Source organism: Brassica napus, chromosome C9 (assembly GCF_020379485.1).
Source record: "Brassica napus cultivar Da-Ae chromosome C9, Da-Ae, whole genome shotgun sequence".
In the NCBI taxonomy this organism is placed as follows: domain Eukaryota; kingdom Viridiplantae; phylum Streptophyta; class Magnoliopsida; order Brassicales; family Brassicaceae; genus Brassica; species Brassica napus.
Window position 1 is genome coordinate 51,715,652 of NC_063452.1, and position 11,441 is coordinate 51,727,092.

Below are 11,441 nucleotides of genomic sequence, written 5' to 3' on the forward strand. Positions count from 1 at the left end.
CGCCTTTGAGAGAAACGGCGTTAGGGTTTTCTGAATTTCGCGAAGCAGTGAATATAAAAAAAACACCTTATATATGTCCGGTAAATAATCCGGTTAGGTTTAACAGTACATTGAAAAACTAAAGGTTCGGTCCGGTTTGGACGACTTACTAGTAAGTCGTCTGTTGAATACTGTACATCAGACGACTTACTAGTAAGTCGTCTCAGATCCTAAATTTAACCCCTAAACTAAATTGACTAAATTATTTAGCTAACCACGTTATAAAGCCGTAGTTATACTTAAATAGTGTTTACTATACACAGAAATAAACACACATAGGTAAATTTTAAAGTTTTCAAAAAAACATTTATGCATTCCAAAATCTAACCCTAAGAACACATACAATACTACAACATATGTTGGCAAAACCTAAACCAAAGAATATCATGACTCACTACTTTCACTCATCTATGTTAAACAATTAACTTTTGTTATATCTTAATTTATATCTCTTAAAACATATGTTAATTACATGATTACAATTTTTCACTTATCAAAATATTTTTTACAAAAATTTTAAATTATTTTTAGGTAGAACTAGTCCAGACGACTTTCCAGTAAGTCGTCTGGACGACTTACGGGGGTTAGAAACGTAAAACAATTTCGGTTTTTTTGTTTGTTCACAAAGGGCTGGTTGTAATTTCAATAGTCTTTTAGGTTACTTTTGCATTTGATTCAAGTTTGAGTTTATTTTTGCATTTGAAATCAAGTTGTGAGTCATATTTGGCAATTTTTCCTATATAAAAACTTAATATTTTCTTTAAACAATTTTAAAAAATTTGAAATTTTTTTATCAAATTTTATTTCCAAAACTGTTTTTCAAAAAAGTTTCAGAACATTTTTTCTTTTCCAAAATTTTTTTTAGAAAAAATGATCTTAAAAAGTGTAGAAATACATGTCTAAATATGTATGATACCTTTTCAATTTGAGTTTACAAAGGCCTTTCTGAATCTTCCTAAAATGTAGGAAAATATTGATAAACATGTATAATATCTTTATAAAATTTAGATTTTTTTCTTATAAATGTGTATTGAGGAAAACCTTCATTAATATATATTTATGAATATTTTACTGAATTTGAATTATATGCATATGTACAAAACTGAGGATATTTTTAAAATATGCATATAAATCAAATCCACTGATGTCATACACATTTAGGAAGAAATTCCTAAAATATACATATAAGTTATATTCAAAAAATTTGTTTACACATTTATGAAATTATTCATGAATTTATATTTCTTTTTACAAATTCATGAAGATATCATCACGTTTTAGAAGGTCTTTATAAATATAAGGTTTTTAAACTCGTTCCCAAAAAAAATGAAAAAAATATTTAGATTTTTATATTTTGTATTTTTAGTATTTAATATTTTAATATTTATTTATTTATATTTTTCTAATAAATTAAAAATTATAATTATAAATGAGTATAAAAGTATCATTTATACCTTTAATGAAACATATTTGGTCAATTTGATCTTTTGGGGACTATTTAGGGGGAAAATCTAAAAAGAAACTATTTAAGAGATTTGGACAATATATATCTTACTTTTTATTAATTTTAGTTTTATAAACTTTGAATCTATCTTTCTAACTAAAATCTGCACAATTTATGGTTGCTTGATTTTTGAGATAAAATCTAAAATAGTTTATGTGCTATTTTGATTTTTCTTATGTAATTGCTGATTTATTTTATTATATTGTGATTTTGGAGAAGATAATACAATAGAAAAGCTTTAGTTCAAAATTTTATATAGTTAGTTTCTAAATACATATAGAATACTTGCAAAATAGTTTATAAAGAAGACCATATAACAGATGTATAAAGTCTATACATAAAACCAAAATATGTTTAGGTAATCTTATAATATTTTATATAAAAACATTTCTTATAAAACCTTATAAACATATATATAATGGTTTATCATATCTTATAAATGAGTTTATAAAGTCTTAGAAAATTGTGTGAAAGTGTTATACAATCTTAATGCAAATTTTAAAGTCTTATAAAGCATTGTAAAACTTTAAAAACAGATTTATAAAATTTTATATGTGTGATTATAAATCTTATATACAACCATATATATATCTATATATATTATAAAACTTTAAGATAAGAAGTAGACTGACTGAATTGAGATTCAAAGGATAAATAATTTAAAGGGTTTACAATATTTTTTTTGTAGAACGGGGTTTACAATATTGTATTACACATAATTTACTAATCTATACTTTATGAAAATGTTATATTATAGGACATACAAATCATTTATAATAAGTTATAAATCTAGTTAAGTTGATCTCAAATTATCTTATAAGAAATTAAGTCGATTATAAACTTTCTAAATCCATACAAGAGGTTATAAATCTTATGAAACCTTATAGATGTATTACATAAAAGCGAAAACATATTGATGTACTACAATAGCTATGAATCATGATACTGAAAGCAATAGAAGAAGGTCACATAGTGTTGTCTTCTTTAACAATCAGATGAAGGAACCAACTACTTTAAAAAGCTCTTGTTCTTCTGAGGACACATGAGTTGTTATGCCTTCAGAATTGGTCTGGACCATAGCTCATAAAAAGGAAGGAAGGAAGCTTGGTGAGGTCCTGATCAATATTAGATTGAACAACCATATGCGTTGAAGACCACGTTTACAACAGAGGTAAGAACGTTCTCACAAGAAATTAGACTTAAACTTGAGAGGACATAATCTACCTAACTAGACTAAAACGTTTTCCGACCATGCACGTGGGTTATGTTCCTACGTTAAATAGCAAACATCTTATCGCCTATAATCTTAAACAGAAATTCAGCATAGTTCTTATGGCGTGTATCCCATTCTATATGTTGATACCTTTCACTTATCTCGCTCAAATCATCAAGTATAGTTTAGTTTTTCCAAAGTATACGATGTTAATTAAGTTTTGGTGAGATAACGTGGCAGAGATTCAGGAAAATTCCCTCAACTTTCATATAGTAGATTGGTTTCTATTAGTGATACAAAAAATATATTGTATAATGGAATACAGTTGGTTAATATGTTATTCTATATATAGTATTGATGAATATTATTGCATAATAATTTAATTTTTGAGTTTAAATGTTTTTGTATGAATACCAGTTTTTTGTCAATTGATACATTTAAAAGTACTCTAATTTTATTGATATTTCTTACATCCTCATATATGTCAGTTTATTTAGAAAGAAATTTTTATCATTTAACAAATACGGAAATATCACATATAATGAGGTGGCGGATTTTAGTACATTGTACCAAGTGAAATGAAAATACTATAGTCAAATAAATATACATTTCATACCTTATACTATGGAATATAAAGATATTGCAATATCTCAAATTGGTAAGAATAATATTTAGCCATAGAATATAATATTTTAGATTTGATATTATAACTCTTAGATAACTCTTAATATTAATTGCTGGTATGTAATATTTTGCTATAAATAAATGAAAGTTGTCACAAGGTAAACATCGATTCATTTTTTTCTTTTCCAAATACCAAAACACATGGCGAAAAAAAGTAAAGGTCGTCAGAGGATCACAATGGCCAAGATGGAAAATGAGAGTAACCTTCAAGTTACTTTTTCGAAAAGAAGATCCGGTCTTTTCAAAAAAGCTAGTGAGCTTAATACACTTTGTGGTGCAGATATCGCCGTTGTTGTGTTCTCGCCTGGTGGAAAAGTCTATTCTTTTGGTCATCCAAATGTCGAGAACGTGCTTAATCGGTTCAAAAATATCAACCAGCCACCTCTTAACCAAAACAACAACATGCGATTTAATGAAGCGCGTCCGAATGATGCTATTCGGGTTATGAATGACTTTCTTACTCAGGTGACTTTTTATCGTATTATTCAATATATTATTATGTTTTATATGAATGGCAAAAACCTTAATGTTGAGTTCAAATAGTTTTAATATTTATGCACATGTTAGTTTTTACAAATAACTAATATAATATACAGTAAAGTTATGTGTGTTTCTCTGTATATAGAATATATTTGTATACTAGCGTGTAAAGAAATTAATGTCATATTTTATATATTTATTGATATATGTAGACAGTGTTATTTAATTCTCTTAATATAGGCATACATGTTTATTTTGGAGGAGATAATATGTGATGCTACCAAATATATTGTTTTGAACATTTATTTGAAAATAAATTATTTAATATTTGCAGGTGATGAATGATTTGGAATTAGCAAAAAAGAAAAATGAAGAATTAAAAAAAATAAGAAAAAACTCGAAAATGCCTGTGAATTGGTGGGAAGATCCCGTTGAAGAACTTGACTTAGCTCATGCCAAAGAGTTTAAAGGTTTACTGGAAAAATTGAAAAGTTATGTTACAGATGAGGCCTCCAAACATTTCCAAGCAATCTTTCCTCAGCCAAACTTCTATGGCGGAAGTTCCAGTGGTGCTCCTTTTAGGGATGGTGGTTATATCAACCCTAATTTGGACCCGAGTGAAAGAAGAATGTTCAACGTGAATGCATACTACAACCAGAACATGTATCCTCCTAATTATCCATTACCGTATGGAAACAATAATTATGCAGGAGGATTTGTTCCAGAATACAGTTTAAACTACATGCATGGGTTTAATCAGTACCGGAACCAAAACCAAAATCTGAATTTTAAAGAAGAAGGCATCTCCGAGAATGAATGCCATCAAGATGGCCTTCCTCCTCATCTTTGATCTGTTTGTGACTGATCATTTCTATATGATCCACTGGAGTGTCGAGACAAAAAAAAAAATGTTTTATCCTCATTTCTTCTTAGTATGTTGTGTTTTTCTCCTTTCTTAATATGTTGTATTTTTCTCAGATTTGGTGTCTTTTATTTTCAATAAAAACAGATTTATTTTTCTCAAAATACACATGCAAATGTATCGTGAAATGATACCAGTCACTACAAGAAAACAACAAGGATTCTGAGGAAAAAAATCGTCGGAATTTCGTCGGAATATCGTTATTCCGACGACATACCGACGAAACAAGTCGTCGGAAATAATTCTTCGGAATTTCTTCTTTCCTCGGAAATTCCTCGGAATTTTCCGACGGAATTCCGAGGAAACAAACTTCCGAGGAAATTTCGAGGATCACTAGTTTGTCGGAAAGGTCCTCGGAATATACCGAGGGAGAACTTCGTCGGGATACTTCCTCGGACGTTCATCGATTGATGCGTTTTTAGGCATATATACATCGATCGATAGGAATATACCGAGGGACATATTCCTCGGAATATTCCGAGGAATGTGTCCCTCGGTATATTCCGAGGGATCTGTCCCTCGGAATATTCCGAGGGAAATGTCCCTCGGTATATATTCCCTCGGTATATTCCGAGGAAAGGTTTCCCTCGGTATATTCCGAACGTTTTTTTATAAACAGATCGATCGATGGATTTATGTCCAAAAACGCATCGATCGATTGAGTAAAAAATATAATTAATTTTCTCGGAATGTAAAAAATATTAATTTAAAAAAAAAAAAAATTCTGAAATTTAAATTCGAAAATATGAAATTAAAATTAAAATTGAAATCATATTAATTAATATTCAAAGTTTCACAAATAAAAATAAAACATTCCGAGTTTTTGGAAAAAAAAAAACTACGGGTCTGGCACGTCCGGGAAGACCTCGTTCGGGTACATCCTCTGCATCATCTCCATCATTTGCTGGTTCAGCCTCTTCTGTGCCTCATAGCCCGCTTGTTGAGCCGCCATCTGGGTCTCCAACAAAGATATACGATCATCTTTGTCCTTCAACTGAGCCGTAAGCACTTCTGGATCAACAAAGGGCGGTGGTGCAGAAGAAGGAGGAACCGACCGGGTGCGACGACCCAAACCGACCAAACGTCCCTTCTTCTTTGGAACCGACTGAATAGAAAATAGCCAAATTTACAAATTTAAACCAAGAAATAAATGAATTGAACTTTTAAAAAAAAAAGAACTTACGGATTCAACGATTTCGTTGATTCGAAACCGGGACAAGTTGGTCGAAGCCGTCGACGCGTCATCCTCAGTTTGAAGCTGAGACACCTCGTCTACCACCTGAGTTTGGACCAGGTCGACCACGTCCCTCACAAGACCGTCATCAATCTGGCCAGTCTTCTTGTTGGTATATGCCCTCCTCATTAGGGTGAGATCATCAACCGGCTCGCCATCATTTTCTTCCGCCTTGAGAAAAAAACATAAATTAAAGAAACATTAGAAATTAGAAGAAATGCACAATAAATTAAAATTCTGAAACTCAAATAATTGAAGAAAAAACGGTTGAACTTACCATGCGATCTCCCAGAGTGGCAATAGATTGAGCACCCAAGTTATGCTTGTAGATGCCCTTTGCTTTACGGTCGCTCCTGCGGTTGGTGGAGTTGGTGGAAAAAGTTTCTTTCGTCTCTTCTTTATCCCAATGCGCACACAACTCCTTCCAGATCGTGTCGTTCATCGACTTTGGGACCTTTTAATAAAAAAAGAAAAGAAAATAGTTTAATAAATTAAAAAATAGTTTAATAAATTAAAAAATTGTTTAATAAATTAAATCGAACCTTATTGATTTCCCACTTCTTCTTCCACTCGTGGATCTGCTTCCCATAGTTGTCCATTACTTTATGGACGAAGTGGTGATAGATAAAGAGCGTCTCATCGGAATTCCAGTTGAACTCTTGCTGAAAAAAAAAAACACAATTAGTAGAAAAATTATATTAAAAATTAAAAATATAAGTAAGAAATTAGAATACTTACCGCAAACTGATGAAACCATAGAACCTGCTTCTCGGTAGGGAAGTGAGTGAAAGTCGGATGTCCACTGTCGAGGGCCGGGTACATCATACGGTTGATCCATGCGCTGATCTCGTTCCCGGATCGGTTGAACCTAATAAAAAGAATAAACGGTTAATAATGAATCAAAATTTAAAGAAAAAAATGTTTAATTACCATGTTTGACCCCGTCCATGTGGATACGGAGTGAGATACGGAAGATGTTCACGACCGGGCTGTTGAACTAACTCCGCAACATGCATCACTCCCGGAGGACCCGGAGGACCCGGAGGAACAGGAGCGGATGCAGCAGCGGGAGCGAGAGGAGCAGGAGCGGGTGCAGCAGAGGGAGATGTATGGTTGGAGCTGTGGGGCGAAGGGGAATCCTGAAAATCTCTGGAATCCCGAGACTGGCTCCCCGTACCACCACGACTACGACGCTGTCGAGGCCGGGTCTGATCATCATGAGACCTGTAAATTAAAATTATATATTTAATAAATAGAGAAAGTTTGTAGACGTGTAAATTAAAAAAATATATTTAATCACAAAAAAAGTTTTATAGATATTTAAAATGTTTTGTAAAATCCAAAAAAATCGAATTTGTATACCAAATTTTTTTTGTAAAATCCAAAAAATCGAATTTATATAGAAAAATCGATTTGTAAAATACAAAAATCGATTTTATATACAAAAATCGATTTTATAAATAAAAAAAAATAAAAAAAATAATAAAAAAATTCAACATCAATTCAACAAAACAAATTATTCAACCAAATCCTAATTCTAAACCTATTATACAACCAAAACACAATCCTAACCAATCACCCTAACAAAAATCTATCAAAACTACACAAAAACCTAAGAAATAGAACCTAAGAGAGTGGGATAGGGTCCTTACATGATTTGTGTAAGAGAAGGGGGGAGATCGCCGGAGATATCGTCGGATTTCAGGGAGAAATCGCCGGAGAGAAGAGAGGAGCCGCGCAGAGGAAGAAGAGAGAAATGGGGAAGAAGAAGGGGCTCGTGGTTATAAAACCTAGGGTCCGACGGACATTTTCCGTCGGAATTCCGTTGGAAATCTAATTCCAATTTTCGCGAAATATTTGCCCGGTAAAATGAAAATATTCCGAGGAAATTCCGACGGATAGTAAAATATCCGTCGGAATATTCCGAGGAAATACCGAGGAACTACTGTTTGGGGTTTCAAAACATCAATTTTTTTTTGCCGTATTTCATTTCTTATACAATTGTAATGCATACCATTGAGAATTCTTTGTATAGATGAGCATAAACCATGAAATAACAAATTTCAAAACTAATTGAAAGTATTCCATTTACCGTTCATTAAAAGGTATAAGTTTTTCTCTTATGTTGTGGGATTTCGTTCATACAATCGGAAAAGTGTTAATTATACGGTAAGGAACAAATATTTGACTTCATAATGAACGTAAGACACTTAATAAGGGTTATATAGGTGTTATTCAAACCGCAAAATGTTGTTTTTGGTTTAAAAACCCTATTTCCTCGGGATTTCCTCGGATTATTCCGAGGGAACTCCGAGGAAACCCTCTTTTTCCTCGGAATTTCCTCGGAATATTACGAGGAAATTCCGAGGAACTAGTGTTTGGGGTTTCAAAACTTCAATTTTTTTTATAAACGCATTGATCGATGGATATATGTTCAAAAACCCATCAATCGATCACAAAGATGCACCGGGCCGTAAGAATGTGATCGATCGATGAGATGATCCAATCGATCGATCGAGAATCTCAATTGTTCCTCGGAATTTCCTCGGAAAATCTTGTAAGTTTTTTATAAACGGATCGATCGATGGATATATATCCAGAAACGCATCGATCGATCACTAAGATGCACCGGGCCGTTAGAATGTGATCGATCGATGAGATGATCCAATCGATCGATCAAGATTCTCAATTGTTCCTCGGAATTTCCTCGGAAAATCTTGTAAGTTTTTTTATAAACGGATCGTTCGATGGATATATATCCAGAAACGCATCGATCGATCACTAAGATGCACCGGGCCGTAAGAATGTGATTGATCGATGAGATTATCCCATCGATCGATCGAGAATCTCAAGTGTTCGTCGGAATGCCCTCGGAAAATCTAGTGAGTTTTTGTATAAACGAATCGATCGATCGCTATATGTATAAAAACGAATCGATCGATCACTAAGATGCACCGGGCCGTAAGAATGTGATCGATCGATCTGTATGTGTTCAAAAACGCATCGATCGATGCGTGTGCGGGAAACAGAATTATAAGGCAAAACCCGACCTTTTTTAGATCTAAACCTGAGAACTCTCATCCCCTTTGATTTCCCCTATAATTCCCCCCCCTTTCTCTCTCTATAATCATCCGATTTGAACAATTTTGGGCTCTATTCCCCTTGATTTTTCGAGCTCTACCTGATTCCTACACTCGTTTTCACCCTAAGACAGGTATACTCCGCGAATCTCCGCATTCTGAAATCGTGTTCTTGAGCAATATTTGGGTTTTCTGAATTTCTTATTTCCTTGTTGATTCCTTGATCAAATATGCATGAAACAGATGTTTAAACATGGAATAGAACACAATTGTCTATGATCAACGAGTTTGGAATACAATTGAGATGATTTAGGGATTGAGAATTTTTTTCAATTTCGTTTTTTTATCACAACTCGATTTCGCCTTTCATTTTCATGTTGCTTTGAGTTCTTAATTGATTATAACCATGTTGAGAGCAATGATTCTATTTTGTAGAGAATGAAGCGCACGAAAACATCAGCAAAGAAGAACACACAAGAAGAGGGTTCGTCTCAGCGAGAGACGCAAAGGCCAAAGAAGTGGGATAAGTCTGATACGACCCACTACAACAACATGAAGAAGGTAGCCGTTCCGGCTACACAACTAGCATGTCCTGAGACGATGACAATATTGGGAATCAAAGCAGACATTGAAGGGCTATTCCAGAACATGGGTCTAGGCCAACTATGCAACCTCAAGGAACCCACTTATCCGGAGTTGGTACGCCAGTTCATAGCATCCGCATACGTCAGCCGTCCCGATGATAGCCATCAGGAAGGTTTTCTGGCATTCGTAGTGCAGAAAGTATACTATGAGGTATCTTTCACAGACCTTTGCGGACTATTTGGATTGAGTGCGGGGGAGAGGACATCTGGTCTTTATTGGACTTCAAAGCTGTTGAACTTCTGGGAAACGATTGGCACAAAGGTTTATAGATCTTCTCAGGCAAAGGAGTCACTTATCCGGAGCCCAGTACTGAGATATGCGACACGCCTCATTGGCTCATTGCTATACGGGACAACCACAGCCGCATCAGTCACGCAATGGGAGTTGTGCCTCCTGTACCAAGATGTGAGGCATTTGCTACCGGCATTTGGAAACTCTACATTCCCACCTGCTACCGCCTTCAATATGGGAGCGGTGCTGGCCGCAAACTTAGCAGGATACAAGGGGAAAGTAACCAAATCCAAGAGCAATGCATGTGGATTTGGTGCCATTTCACGTATCAGGCCGTGTCGTTGCCAAAAGGATGATGTAGTTCATCGGGACAACTCTCCATCCAGCTCTGGTTCGGGTTCGAGTGGTACACACAGGGTAAGAAAGAGGTCCAAGAGACCCAACGATGCAGGAACATCTGGAGCAGGAGACGAGGAGTAGGAGCTATCACCGGCCAGTATTGCCATTTGATTTCCGACCGCACTATTTTATTTTCTTTTTTATTCTAACGTTTTATGGTCTTATTTTCTGTTAATTTTGAACTTAGTTTTTTTTTTCTTAATTATGAGTTCATATTTCTTTTACATGGTTTCTTCGTTTTATTTGGTTGTGTTTTGAGTAGTTTTTAATTCGTATTCAGCTTTGCCTTGCTAGATAAACCAAATAACTAATATCCGAGGAAAGAGGTTATATCAAGTGTTCCTCAGAATTTCCTCGGTATTTCTTAAAAAAAAAAAAAAATCAATGGTAGTCTGTTTCCGAGTCATCATCACCAGATGAATCTGAATTTGGATCTTGGTGAAACTCTCCAATCACTGGTTCATCCTCTACGTGAACGACGGCTTCCTCTCCAAAGTCGGTTAAATCGACTACAAGGCCAACTCCAGCTAAATCTTCTGCTGCACTTAAGTTGCCGGATGTGATTGGTTGTAGTGGGTCTTCCAGCTCAGAACTTCCCTGAACTCGGCCTCTCGGGTTGAGTCTTGTAACAATAACCCATGGATCATCTCTGTTCCTCACCCGGGGGTACTTGATATAACAAACCTGTAACATTTAAAAAAATTATAAATTAATACACATGATGATGAATCATTCTGAATAATTAACATTTAAATACCTGATCGGCCTGAGAAGCAAGAATGAAAGGATCATAATATTGCAGCTTTCGCCTCGAATTTACTGATGTAACACCAAATGCATCTGTTCTCACACCTCGATCTGGAGTGTTGTCGTGCCAATCACAATAGAAAACAGTACAGAGCAATCCAACCATGCCCAAATACTTGATTTCCAAAATCTCATGTATGTGTCCGTAGTATACATCATCTCCTGATGCAGAACAAACGCCAGCATCATAAGTCGTACTCGAA

At 34.4% G+C, this 11,441-nt stretch overlaps 1 protein-coding gene across 1 annotated transcript; it reads left to right on the forward strand.

Annotated features, from left to right (window-relative positions):
• The first annotated feature begins 1,526 nt into the window (after positions 1 to 1,526).
• Positions 1,527 to 4,938, forward strand: LOC125592351 (agamous-like MADS-box protein AGL62). Its single transcript, XM_048767324.1, has 2 exons — positions 1,527 to 3,905; positions 4,255 to 4,938. The coding sequence occupies exons 1-2, from the start codon at positions 3,582 to 3,584 to the stop codon at positions 4,768 to 4,770; spliced, it is 840 nt and encodes a 279-aa protein (XP_048623281.1). The 5' UTR covers positions 1,527 to 3,581; the 3' UTR covers positions 4,771 to 4,938.
• Positions 4,939 to 11,441: the final 6,503 nt, after the last annotated feature.

Coding starts and splice junctions, on each gene's coding strand:
- LOC125592351 (XM_048767324.1), top strand. CDS start 3,582: ATGGCGAAAAAAAGTAAAGGTCGTCAGAGGATCACAATGGCCAAGATG. Junction 3,906..4,254: donor TGAATGACTTTCTTACTCAG/GTGACTTTTTAT, acceptor TAATATTTGCAG/GTGATGAATGATTTGGAATT.